This window comes from Centropristis striata, chromosome 1, assembly GCF_030273125.1.
Source record: "Centropristis striata isolate RG_2023a ecotype Rhode Island chromosome 1, C.striata_1.0, whole genome shotgun sequence".
NCBI lineage: Eukaryota > Metazoa > Chordata > Actinopteri > Perciformes > Serranidae > Centropristis > Centropristis striata.
The window spans coordinates 39806196-39820698 of NC_081517.1; the positions used below are offsets into that span (position 1 = coordinate 39806196).

Genomic DNA, 14503 nt, shown 5'->3' on the forward strand with positions numbered 1-14503 from the left:
TTCATGTGTTGTTTAAATGCTCTAAGCTTTAAAATTGAACAATCTTCTTTGCGGTTGTATTCACATAATGATGTAAAGGTCATGAACACACGAAGTCTGGACAAAGTCTGGAAGCTCCCTGTCTTTGAATCTCAAGAGTCACTGTGCTTACACATCTGGAAAGGCATCTATCTGGAACAAAAGACAGATCAATTTCCTGTACGGAGCAGTGCAACTCTATGCTGTTGTATTTGTCTCCCTCGAGCGATGTCATTGTATTTGTGTGTATTTGTATGCATCAGGCATTGAGTATCGCGTAAACAGTGAAGGGACACTTCGTCTTCTTGACTTGTGCAACCCGGTATGTGTCTCGTGCCACCGCATCAGGGAGCCCTGGGTGGCTTCAGTTACTCATGCCATGTGTATACTTTAGCCAAACAAGGCCTAAGGACACTCCAGGGTGGTACGGAGGAAGGAGGGGTGAGGAAGCTAAAGGCGAGGTAGTGTGGTCCGATGGTTGAGGCCAGTGATTTAGAGCCTGTTGATACTGGGCAGACAGCCCAGGCTCAGTCACTGACTCACTGTAGATGACGCTGCATAAGTCACTACACTTAAAATGTCCTCATGTGTTTAGAAATGTTCAAGTGGAAATCAGGCGCGCTCACACAGCTGGAAATTGCTACTGGATCTGATTTTCTTGTTTCTCTCTCGCTTTTCCCTGAAGCTTTCATAAACAGATGGCCGAGGCTCATTAAGCTGTTGTCAGGACTATTAATGACATTGTGAACACTTTCCGAGTTCTGTATGCCTTAGGGCTTGTGATTGCCAAAGCTGGGCCATTAAAGAAGGTGTGAGAGTAACACAATGCTGCTGTGTGCTGCAAGGTGAGGGATGGAAGCCGTGAAAGAAACGTACGCACGCGGTGGAATGGCTGTTAGCAGTAGGCTGGAGTTAATGATTTCATGTTCATGGTGGAGTTGAGAAAAATAGTGTGTTAGAAGAATCTGAATGCTTTGATGCAGCAATGCTAGATGTATACTGTATGCATTGTACGTGCTCACAATAGCCGTGTTTCCATTCAACTTTCAAGCTAATTTTAAGCAAACTAGTCGCAAAATGTCGCTAAAAAGAAATGCAAATAAAGGAACATTTACATCAGTTTGTTTGGAGGGAATAAACCAAGCTACAGCATAGTTTCATGTAATCCACCTGTAAACAGTAGAAGTACAGATTGCAAACTCGAAACGCAACAAGTCGCCTTGGCAATCTTACCTATCATCGAGAAGTTGTCAGTTTTGGGCAAGTTTAATGCTGTGTGAAGATGGAGAGAATTTAATTTATTATCTGGGAAGAGAGCTGATTAGATGTCAGGTAAAATGTTCAGTCCGAAATTATTCGACAAAGGCTGAATGCATCAACTCTTTTTCTGCAAAGACAAAAACGCCCCCAAAGTGAGTGTAAAAGCTTTTAAGCAAATACTTCCATTTCAATACAGCTTTTCTAATGTGAAACTTCCAGATGTGCAGAAAAATACATGAATCGAATCACGGCTAATAATAAGGCTAACATGTTAATATCATGTTCCCCATCTTGAATGCTAAAATTTGCCTAATCAAGTTATTACAATTCATTCAGAGGGGAATATAAATGTGTGTACCAAATGTCATTGATGACAGATGTTGAGGGAGTTTTACTGAAAGCCGCAAATGTGAACCTCATGATGGTGCGAGAAGAAAGTTCTGAGGATCTCCAAAGTCATGAGGATTCATCCTCTGTGGACAGTGAATATAGGAATTATTATTTTGTGATATTTCAATCCGAGCCACAGTGGTGAAAAGACCAACACTGGCGACCACACAAAGCGAACCATTTGAAAACAGGATTGTCACAGACAGATCAAAGTAACATGACTGATTTTTTACAGCTATTTGGAAAGAACTTTCTGTTCCGTGGTTGTTTAAAGAATATTACTGAGACAAGCAATGGCTATAAATCTTCTTTTTCCTTGAAGCTCCTCAGATGAATTGTGCCGGACCCACAGCTAAGTGTTGGCCGCCGACTCTAACAACACTGTGAGGCAACTTTAGGTGGACTTACGAACTGTGAGGTGTGAGGCAGTGGTTTCACCGGCTTGAACTGGAAACAAGAAAAAAAGCACAAATGGAGCTCTATCATCGGTCATGTTGTGTATGCCCATGATTATGATGCTGAGTTATGAAGCAAACAATGCAGAAACAAAACGGACAGAGGGAACAGAGTAAACTTTCAACATCTCCTCATTCTGGGAAACAGTGGAGGCGGCAATGGGAGCTTGCAGAGCTCCAGACTCATGTTGTTGATCCTTATGTGGTCATACGCAAACCTAACCATCATCCTCTGGGATATCCTCTCGGCGGGTCAGACGCTGAGTGCATAAGAATTCCCCCACTGACCCTGCAGAAATAAAAGGACAAAGCAGGTGGTATCTTTTCGGGGAATTATCATGTTTATGTTTTATTTATATTGTTATTGAGTTACGAGCACGAGCCAAATCGAACCAAAGTGAGCTTAAGAATTTATCTCCACACCTGAAATGTGATGCAATAAATGCAATAAAACCAAATTAGTTGTTAAAAAATCTGAAGTATTGCAAGAGAAGACACCTATTAAGGCTGTTTGCATATTTCTGCATGTGTATGTGTGTGTCTGCTCTGAGCCTGTGTCTCACTAGGACTCTGTCGGCTTAACTGCGGTCTGTCGAACTGTGATTCTCTCTAATGGTCTATCTCTCCCAGCAGATGTACTCTTCTCCGCTCCACAGCTGCATCCCACATGTTTTCACGCTGTTCGACAATGCAGTTATATTCTTTTTCTCTGCATGGAGCTCTAGTGTTGTTGGTGGTGCTGGTGGCAGATTCCTTCTCTGCGTATGGTCTTCTTCCTTCCCTCCTTTACATTTAGAATACTGCAGTAGCACTTTGGCTATACTTGGTCCTGAAATGTCTCCAGTTGGGTAACGTAAAGAATGTCGAGGGTGGGGGGTCAGATCTGGCAGGGTCTGCTACGGCTTCATAGCACACACAGTCATTTCCATAATTGCCCACAATCAAACCAACCCCTCCTGGATTCCTCCCGCTCCAGATTCCTGTAGATAAGCTGAGCTGGGGCTCTGGTGAGTGCCGGAGACCCCCAAGTAAGAACAGGTGCCGCTAATGTAACTGATTTCAGATTCTCTGGGCATCCAAAGAAAAAAACGGTCCTGTTGTTTGTCCAGTAATTGCCATGGTTGGACATTCCCGTTCGGATTGCTATCGTGTGACTTTTCTGAAGAGGGGAATGAAAGAGGATTTGTCCCACATTTGGTTTGGTATTATCAGGAGCCAAATTAGGATGCCTTACAGTATGTGCAACTGTAGGGCAGAACATTTCTGCGCATCAGGTCGTAGCGATAGATTCTCATCGTAGCTGATTTTCCACTGCCTACCACATGTAATTCTTCACCCTGCGGTGACCAGAATAAACCTTTTACACCATATTTAGAAACAAAGTCAAACACCCATGACATAGTTTGTGATGTAACATAATATTCTGAATTTTTTATATTGCCAGTCTCTGGCAGAAATCTCCATGCCTCTTTCATAAGCTCAGTTATTTGAAAACAAAAAAGAATGTATGGGTCAGTTTTCCTTTTTTTTTTTTTTTTTGCTTTTAAGACTTGGCTCATGGACATGAAGTAACTCCAACCAATACCACAATGTAATAATACTCAATTACAAGTAAAAGCCCTGCTTTCAAAATCTTACATAAGTAAAAGTACAAAGGTATTATAAAGTGATGTTTCAAAATGTGATGTACTCAATATGCAAAAAAAAGGCAATAGTATGAATAATAGTATGAGTTTTATTATTATGTTATATCTTTGCTAATTAATTAACTTGTAATAAATTATGTATATGGTCTCATTTTATGACTGCAAATGCTGTTGATGTAACAAGTTGTCTTATATAATAAATTGAGCATATGTTTTGTATGAAAAATTAGAATCTGCCAAGCACCTATAGCTGTCAGTGGAGTAAAAAGTGCAGTAACTTACTCTGTATTTACTATAATGTATCTGAGTACTAAAGTACACCTTGATATACAGCAGCACCATTGAGGGTATATGTTTTCTGCAGGAGAGAAAAGAGAAAGAATGCTTTTCTGCTATCTAGGGCAGAAAATACACCATCAAAACAATACAAAATAATTGGTTATATTCTTTTAAGTTGTATTTTACATGATATACTTACAGCTTATTTAGACCTTGGTAATAAATGTCTTGGATAATATGAATACCACTTTTTCGGTCGAGTGAGCCCAACAGTGCGTCTCCCACCGCCTCCACTCTCCGTCCTCCGCCTCTTACCAGGTAACTGTTTACCTCGACATGGACGCGACTGTGGCCACATGCGCGCTCCCGCGAAGTCATACGTCACCGCGCTCGCTCCTCTTCTCGCGCGCTGGTTAAAAAGAAGGAGGAAAGAGCACGGGAAAACATGTGAGCGGTCTGAGGACTTTAGTGAGAGACAACTTTTATGTCTTCAATGTTTTTTTTTGACCCCGTGCATGCACAAACCGTCGTGTTGTGCTTAAAAGGAATTACATCTGAAGGAACGTCACGGCTCTTTTGCAGTTCACGTTGATTTTCTTAGGGGGGATTGACTTTTTGTGTTCATCAGGATAAATTGTGTTATTGTTTTGTGTTATTTTATTTTTTATATCTTAGTGTTGGGCTCTTATAAGCAGAAGCAACATTAATTTATTTTTTAAAATACATTTCTTTATAGCAGTGGGTCAAATTCAGGACACCTGATCTTACAATATTTGTAATTTTCTTTTAGTAATTTGCTGCTTGGAGAAATATAGCCCAAAATAAAAATATATATAAATATATCACATTGCAGGTGAACCCCACTTAAAGGGGGCAGATCTTGTGTTTATATTATTTGTATTTTCATATTTTTAGTGTTATTTTTTTAATGATTTTTTAAACTATGAAGCATTTGCAATTTGTGCTCGTCTTGGCCATCGCGGCCAGCGTGTGGGAATGTGGAGACGCGAAATTCGGCGAGAGGGGAGAAATTAGCCCCAGGAGGAGAAGATGTTACGACGGAAGCTTGCCCAAGCGGCTGAAGAAAAGGGAGCGAAAAGTGTTGCTTGACGGCAGCAACAGCAGCAGCGGAGGAGGAGAAGTTTGCCACAGGTTGTATCCTCGTGTGTCCTGCTGTCCCACCAGGAGAGCCGCCTATCAGATCCTGCACCGCAGGGATGCCAGGGTAGGTTAATGTCCGTCCACCACGCTGCATTTTACTCAAATTAAGGGACTAAAACGCCTCAGGAGATGCATTTACAGCCCTTGTGCATTGTCATTCCTTCTACCTCTTGTTGCAGACAGCTGAATTTGTGGAAATTGCCCCTGGCTGTGATGCCTTTGGGTGTCCCGTTTAAAAGACGTATTTTAGCATTCGTAAAAAGGACATATAGTGTGTGTGTGGTAATCAATGGTAGGTGACTTTACCATACCTTTGTGTTTTTTAAACATTGCCTATAGGTACGCCTTTTAAAATCCCATTATGTGATAGTGTATCTCTGTAGTATTTTTTTTTTTTATCACACTTTCATCTCTAAATAACTATATCGCTATAATATCCGTACTATATCTTCTCAAATCAACTTGTTTTACAAGTATAGCGTAAGCCGATCTTCTCTGTAAGCGTTAACTTGCTTATTTGTTGCTTAACCGATCTGAAATTGACTCAATGTCCGGGTTTCGAACCCGTATTTTAAATAATTGTTTGATTTGTTTACCGGGCGTTGTGCTTTACACATTCAGCTGTCTCGTGCGCTTCGGCGTTACCATGGTAATCGCTCGCCGTTTTACGTTACTTCTCGCCAGTCAGCTCCAACTGTCAGGAGAAACGGCTACTAGCTTAACGGTTGAACCGTTTACCCGAAAAAAAAAAGGTAGGAGCCCGGTTGTACCTTTTAATCAACCTGTCGACCTATTTTACCGCAGCTGGGAGCTGATAACCATTTGTGTTCTTGTCGTCTGTTTGACAGCGATTAGTTCTCAGCGGTTTTTCGGCGTTAACGTACAGGAATTTGTTTGGCTAAAGGGAAAAGTTTCACACAATGTACCTAACTGGCGCTTTTACGTCACAGCTAGTCGTTGTGGCGTCCACCGAAGTGATAAAAGAAGTGTTAAACTGTCTTAAAAGAAACCATTTTTACTAAACATATGCTCAGTTTCCGTGGGGGGGAAAGACAGAAAAAAGCAGAGTGTATATGCGCCAAACTTGTAGCGGATTCCGTTGGATCCTCACCGGGCCATTCTCATGTAAACCACTCCTCCAATCATTCAGTGGCTGGGTGGTATCTTACTTTGTGTTGCGACAAAAAGCCATATTGCATCATTTAATTTGCTCAAGTCATGCAAATAAGAGGGGGGAACTGAATAGGACGAACTCGACTTCTCCTCCTCCCCACTACACTGCCCACACACGGAGCCCTTTCTGATTATGGCAAAAGAATAACAACAACACCATTGTGTTTGTTAGTTTCACTAATGGGAGAAGCTGGAGAACATCACTCTCCCCCAGTCATCAGCCCTGTCCAAGTGTTAATGCCTTTGAGAGGGTGTGTGTCCTTCACTATATCCCCCTGCCAGCCAACTTGCACCTATTCCCTGAGGACAGTACTGTTGTTAAAGCTTAGCATTGCCTACATCAGTGCTCCCCCCCTCTCTGTCTCCCTGACCACATGAGGTTTGTAGAGCGTCACAGATTTATTGCAATTGATAGACAACAGATTTTTTTTTTCCAAGTGTGGCAATGTATATTAACATGTTTCTTCTGGCAATTTAATTGGCGAAAGCCATTATGCAGATGATATACTAGAAAGAAGTAATCCTGTAACAGCTGTTCTCCCACATGAAGCTATGCATTGCATTTTGGTGTGATGCCAACTTTGGAAAATGTAATGTAAACATCTGAAATAGCCTGGGAATACGTTAATGACAATTTTATTTTCTTACGCTATTATAGCTCCATGTTTGTTTGATTATGGCTCTGTTCTTGACCTGCTTTAGCGTGTCCTCAGGAAAAGTGCAACAGCTGAGCCTCATTGCCATTTTCTCCCTGCTTTTGAGGAACGTACTCAGTGAGATTCAGCAAAAGACAACAAACAAAGGTCCACTTGTTCTGGTTTGGATGATGGCAACATTGGAGCCCATCCCAGCAACATATGGACACAGGGCATGGCTGAGAGCACACAAATGCTACTCTCTGTTGACCTTGTGCCAGCCCATGGCACACAGAATCAATGGGCAATTTAGAGCAGGAGGGCAGGCATGCCCACAACACTGCATGGCATGAGTTTTGAGGGCACAGAGACAGAGGAACACACCACACATACAGGGTCATAGCCAGCCTGGAGCTCCCTTTTTGAAGAAAAACGTCAACAATTAGATAAAATATAGAACAAAAGTAGGATTTAGATCTGAGTTTAACTATGGAAACCTCAAACAGGCCTGAATTTCTTTTCCCTCTTCAAATCATCCGTTATACTGCCTTTTGTGATAAGAGATTTTCCTGATATGTTAGTATATTTTTCAGGTAAACCCTCAGGTTTTTGCCAGATGTTCAGCCACCTGTTGGGTAAACACAGCTCTGAATAACTTCTAAACAGAAAATATTTTCCCCACTTGTAGTTTGTTCTGCAGTCAGAGAGAAGTATAAGGCATCCATATGTTGGCCTTGGGTTCGCTGGTCTAATTGACTTCGACAGACTGCTAATTTGTTGATACCAGAGTGGGAATGATGTGCCTGTCTATCTCTAAATTGGTGTTTACACATGGACCTCACACAGAGCAAAGCACTACCAGCCTGCCTGCCTGCCTGGCTGCCCAAGCAGCGCTGCTCTTGACCTAAAACAGATTACATTGTGTTTTATTACAGCTAATTTGTTATGTAAATAATCCTTCTAATTTCTTTTGGATTAACTCTTTGTGTACTTTTGTGTAATGACCCCAAGTCTGGCTTTGAGGTTCTTATTTAGCTTCATTCATTTCATGCCCCAGGATCTGTCAGACATGGGAATTGTAATTTGACTTTAACTGTTTATGAACTTCGGTAAGTAGGCAGTGAATGAGATGATTTCTTTGTTTATTTCTCCAAACAGACAGGGTGTTCCAACCTCAATGTTTAACAAATTGGCATCAAAGGATATAGAATTTGATATTACAGAAAATGTTGTTAAAATATGATTTAAAACATCAGTGTACTTAAGGTTTAAAATCACAAATGGCAGGGTTTTGTTATATTTGAGTGTGTGTGCATGACATTGTAAATACACTAAGGAAATATTTCAGTAGGAAAATGTGGAGTGTCTTTGCAGTGTTAATGGTGTGAACGTTCATGCAAATCATGGTAGAGATCCTGCAAATTCAACACTATGCAAGTCTGTCACATCGTCATTTTTCATTCGACTGATGATACTAGGGGAAAAAAGGAAGATGCCTTACAACAAACTGTTAAGCACAATACAAATCTTAACAATAACTAACCACATTTCAAATGGGCAGATCATGTAGAATATAAACAGACTACACAATGACATTGATGTTTAACATATGATGTGGAGTGGAGTAATAGGTTGATTGCATCTAGTTTTGGTTTACAACTTGTTGCCTGCAAGAAATCATCTAATTTTGCAAGTGTCATATGGGAGAAAGATGTTAACATCAAGATGTTGTCTAAATGTGTTCTTGTAACTTTAAAATATTTGAGTTAAGTGGAGTTCATCGACTTTCTATGTGGTAATTGGGTCGAGTTTTCCTAATTTAGGGCTGTTAAATAGGAAGGTTTGGTAAGGGCGGGAAAGTGCTTAGGCATCTCTGTGTTTTATTGTAGGAGGGGAATAACATTTAATCAAAACCATTCATTTTACACATTACATGGGCTGATATATACACATTAAATAACTTAGGTGAAATCTTTTAACAGCTAATATTTGCCTTTATAATGTTATTTGGACAGACCGGAATCATTTGGAACATTTGGAATCATTTTGTTTAGTTATAGTCCTTTTAAAATGTCAAACAGTGCCTTAAGTTGTCAGGAATTTATGATAACGAAGATTTAAAAATGATCTAAACTGAAGAAGTAAAAGTTAACAGCCCACCATTTTAATCATGCACTGGTCCGTGTTGCGTGTGGTCTCCAGATTTTCTCCACCAACAACACCGAATGTGGACGTCTCCTGGAGGAGATCAAGTGTGCTCGCTGCTCCCCCAATGCCCAGGTGTTGTTCCACTCCTTGGACATGGATAAGATGCCACACAGGGAGCCAGACCTGCCGCAGCTCTGCCAGGACTTCTGCCGCGAGTTCTACTACACCTGCAGGGGGCACATACCAGGTAATTACATAGATAATAATGACCATGAATGTGACTTGAATTATAGCCCCTGTGTGGTTACCTGGTGATATGCAAGCAAACATGTACACATGAATAGAGTTAGTGAAAGTAGGCATACGTTACAGTTGCTTCTTTCAGTCTCTCATACGTTTAAAATGAAAGTGACACCTCAGATTGTGATAAATTAAAATTCACAGCAGGCCTCAATTCTCATTGAGACTTAGCCTGCACATGTAGAACTGGCAGATTTTTGGACTTATGCAAGAAGTGGTGCGTCAGTAGTCTGGTCTGTGAATATTTATTTATCCAGCTCTTACCTCATCTGACCTCACCTCCATTTGTTGCTGAGCTTGTCTCACCCGTTTGCTTGCTCGCTTCCTTGCTCCCCGCTTTCCTGTTGCACTTTAATGCATCAGTAAAATTACTCGCCAAACACTGCCTATACAGACAAAACACCAGTTTGCTGATTAGTCTGCAGTCTGATGTAGCACATTTGTTCTAACAAATAGCAGAGCGATATTTTAGCTTTAATTCATGACGCAGTATTCAGTCGAGCTGTATTCATGCCACCAGGTGCCGACATTTTTGTTCTCTTGTCTGTTAGGTTTGCTCGGATCATGCAAGTTTATTTTAATCAGCATACATTTGCAAACATTTGACTTTTTTTGAAGATCTTGAGCGAAGTAACAATACACAGATTTGAGGCATTTCCTGACATGTGAACGGAAAATATTAGATTTTGCAAAGGTGGGTGTGACAACAACACGCACTAACAAAAGTGTACCAGAAAACTGGACTGGAGCAAAATGAACTATTTTATGACTTGTTCCTGGATACTGCTCACCAGACTTAATTCCTGGGGTTGATTCTGTATTCGGGATGCATAAGCACCCTCGTGTTGGTCTAGACATGACTGCCTGACACTTCGTCTTCCTCAGACATAAACTGTCACTTAAAAGCCTGCGGCTCATGCCCTGCCACCGGTATGTTTTAATTTGAATAGTAAGTTCACATGAATCTAAACAAAGTTAAAGTCCGCTTTTCTGACCTCTGTCATCGCTTATTATGAGCTCTGGTATGTGATGGCAGAATCTACAGAATCAGGGGGGGAAAAAACTCATTGATGAAACACTTTTCCTTGTGGATATGGTACTGCTAAATGATAGGAACTTCTCTGCCCTTTGAAAGCATTTGGTCTGCAGAATTTCCTTTGAAGGGATGCAAGATCACAGGTACCTGTGCCTTCATAGTGCATACCAACCATGATCAAACGTTTTCTGACTGTCTTTTCTCCTCCAGCCAAGTCTTCTTCCAATCTCTGTCGCCACAAACTGATTAGATCTGCTGAGATTTGCAAACAGAGAACAGTTTCAAACACACTTGTCTGCAACCCACCCACATGGTATGCTGTTGCTCAAGTCAAATATCAAACACATACATTCCATCTGAGTCCATCCTCGTCTGCATCTAATGGTCTGCTCGCATATCTTGCGCAGCACTTGAACTAAAATTGAGGTTGGCGAGTGGGACTCCACAGACCAAGCAAAAGGGGGAAGAAGACTTGTCTGAAATTACATGACTTGCTTATGAGCTGACATACATATGGGCTCAGAGAGTCAAACCAAAAAAGCTCAAGAGAGGAATCCAGAGAAGAATCCCCCCTCCCCGTGTTCACAGTCGTGCTCCTCCCCGCTCACCCCCCCTCAGCCCTCCACAGATCAGCATATGTGGTGACGAATGACACATTTATTTTTCTACAAAGGTTGTGTGTATGTAAAACTGCTGAAGTGCATCAAGATGTCAAGTACTTTGGGTGGGCCACCCAGGTTGCCTTGGAAGATAACCAGATGGAAGTATAACTTTAGCGCTGGGGAGCCGGGAATATGGACAGAATTCTGTCTCCCTCTCTCCATCCCCTTTTGCTCTCTGTCTCGCTCTCTCTCCCGCTCTCTCTCTCCTTTTTCTTTTTTCTTTTTCTTTTGCATGTTCTTCCTCTTCTTTTGTACTTTGTTCATAATCATTTTTTTTCGCTGCACAAAGTACAATAAAGATGGAACATACATAAATACAATAAACTTGCACAGCTTACTAAACACAAATCGATTAATTACATTGAATTATCTTGCAGTAACAGTGACTATAATCACAAACATGAACACACGTCTTTAACTTTTGCTAATTCAAAATCGCTGACCGATGGTATTAAAATGAAACAGTAGCCTTTACTGCATCCATAACTGCGGTTCTCCTCCCATGAAACTTCCTACCAGCCCTTGATTAGGCCATGTACTTAGCCCCCATTTCTCCATAAAGACATTTACTGCTTTGACTCTCACTTCAGCCTGGAGGCCTCCCACCTTCCCTGTACTCCTTTTCTCTCATATCTTCCTCCCTTTTCCCCCCCACCACCCCCCACCACTGCAACCGAGGTCCCCAACCAGCATGGTTAAGATAACTGCAGACACAAGTGAGTGGGTGGTATGGCCAGAGCTCCTTGTGTGTGTGTGTGTGTTTCTGTGTGTGTTTGATCTTCATGTTGTGTTTAGATGTTTGAGGGGATATCCTATCACCTCCAGTATTTGGTGCGGTCAGCGCTAGCGGTCGGTGTGTGGCAGGAGAGTGAGATGAAAGGGGGGACAGGGAGAGTCCTGTTTGTGTTTTTATCACTGGTGTATTTGCTCTCCTCTGTCCTCTGAGGGATTGACTAAAGGAAACAATATTGGCAAGATTGTTTTTAGGTCGCGAAGGGCCTCTGAGACCCACTGCACACTTTGCTTTCTGCTGGGAAAAGTGTTGTGACTGCTGTACGGGCCGGAGGCGTAGCTGCATGTGACTCCCATGTTTACGCAGATCACTTATTGCGCCGGCACAGAAACATTTTAGGTAAACCAACAGGCAAATACATTTTATTTATATAGCCCAATAATAAAAAACCCAAATTTGCCTCAAGGGGCTTCACAATCTGTACAGCATATGACACCTTCTATCATTAGAACCTCAATTCCAAACTCTTTGTTTGGCAACGTAAGCAAAGAAAATCTCTCTCCCTGAAAAAATGTTTTGTTTATTTGGAATTACATGCCATATTTAGCAGGTTGATTATTTCATTTTGCATGCTGTGCCCATGTGTTACTCAGTAATGCAAAACAGTCAGACCTTTTTGAAGGAAAGTGGTTGGGACTTACTCATTAAAGAACATTAAGACATGCCTAAGAATTGCAGGAACAGTAAAATGCATTTTCACTGTTTTGCACAGGAATAACCAATGATTGTCATTACAATAAAAACAACACTAAACTGACCTTTGCATCTAGCAGCAACTAGCTAGCATTCTATTTTATGTTGGGGATAGTAAGAGCTGTGACACATTGTGTCCCTCAACTTTTATGTGCAGTGCAAATTGACCATTTCAAATCCTACAAATATAAAGTTAACTGCTTGACCATAATATGATGACAAATTTTACTATCATCATTTCACATTTTGGCTCGAGAGAAAGGTATATAACAGAAAGCCTTCATTAAGGACACAAGGTGTTACACTTATGCTTGTAGGAATCAGACAAGCTGGTAAGCTGAACTTTTTTGTGTGCATTCAAATGTGTTTTCTAGTTAAGAATGTACAATGAAAGTGAAACAAACAAGCAAAGCATCACTGGGGTGTTGCATAGCCTTAGAGAAATTCATTAGGACTAGTGCAAAAGCATTAGTTCATTGATCATAATAATGACAGTGTTAAATTGAGAATGCAATATTTTTGCTCTCTGGAGGAGGCATAGTTCACAGCACAGCCCTTTCTAATCTGTGATCCATTTGGTTTGGCCCAGTTTGTTTTCACTTGTTCATTTCAGCCCAGTCTAGCCAGGATTTGGTTTGGCTCATCAAGCATAACTTCAACCCTCCCCAACACACAAGCACATCACATCCTCTCTCGTTTCATCTGTGTCTCTCTTTTTTCCTCTCTTGCACACAGTGATAGTACAGCCATGTACAGTACAGATGTATGCACACACAGAGCTAAAGTACCGTAAAAAGGCAATGTTAGAAGAAATTTATTGCATTTTCTCAATCGGGTGTCTACACAAGCCCAGTGTATGAACTCCATATATATTATATCATACATATTAACCCATATCTACAGTAAGTGTCAATATCTGTATCTGTTGTGTTTGCTAGAACTGTTCCAGGCTGATGTGGATGAGTTCTGCCAATACTATGGGAGGAGAGATGCCAGTCTGTGCTTTCCAGATTTTCAACGAAAGCGACCACAAGGGCAAGATTCCAACTACTTGGGAGATGAGAAAATAGAAGATATCAGGTTTGTAGCTTGACTTTTACTGTGTTTTATTCCATTTAAAGGTTGAATTACACTCGGGAAGATGTTCATGTTTTTAATTTGAATGAGCTTTGGCCACTTCTTAAATATGTTTTAGGCCAAGTGAACGTTTCAGGCTTCATTAGTACTTATGGGTTCAGATTCATGACATTCAGCCGTGATTTTTATGTTTTTATAGAACCTGGCGTAGCCTCGGTCACATGTTCTTGGTTCACTGGTCCATTTTTGACATGGTCCATCCTCTCAGACAGAAATGCTATGCCATCTCCTCTCTAATCCTAAAGTTTGTCCAGACTGCATTTGCTCAGCTTTGCTCACATAATGAAAATGCTTATCCTGCGTCATTCTGGTTGCCTCCCTCACTGCAAAGGTCTGTACATCACAGAGGGCTTTGCCCTTTTGTCCATGGGGGGATGCCTTTCATCCCTGTTTTCCCTGAGGCAAGAGAGCCAAGCAGCATGTGCACCTGAATAGCAGCAACCAGCATTTAGACAAATAACTTCCAAAAGTCAGAGTCAGGGGCTCATTTGTCGCCTCTGCACCTTATCCTCAGAGAGGTCTATTCATGTAAATGAGTAGGGCATTCTTTTGTTAGAGGCTGGGAGAAAGTGCCAAAATATAGTCATTTTATAGGCATTATGGCATATTATATTATATATAATATTATATGGCTTTTTAATATTAAGGCATGGAGATCAAGTGCTAATTTGGTCCTCCACATGGCCAGTCATGTCAGCTTTTCTTTTTTTTTTATTT

The 14503-nt window shown here is 41.2% G+C and overlaps 1 protein-coding gene across 1 annotated transcript in view; it reads left to right on the plus strand.

Moving 5' to 3' along the window:
• The first annotated feature begins 4482 nt into the window (after positions 1–4482).
• hhip (hedgehog interacting protein) overlaps positions 4483–14503 on the plus strand; it is a 38183-nt gene continuing 28162 nt past the window's right edge. The window contains exons 1-3 of the mRNA XM_059342157.1: positions 4483–5273; positions 9220–9412; positions 13588–13729. Of these exons, the coding sequence (XP_059198140.1) occupies positions 4992–5273; positions 9220–9412; positions 13588–13729 (617 nt within the window). The 5' untranslated portion in view covers positions 4483–4991. The remainder of the gene's footprint in view (positions 5274–9219; positions 9413–13587; positions 13730–14503) is intronic.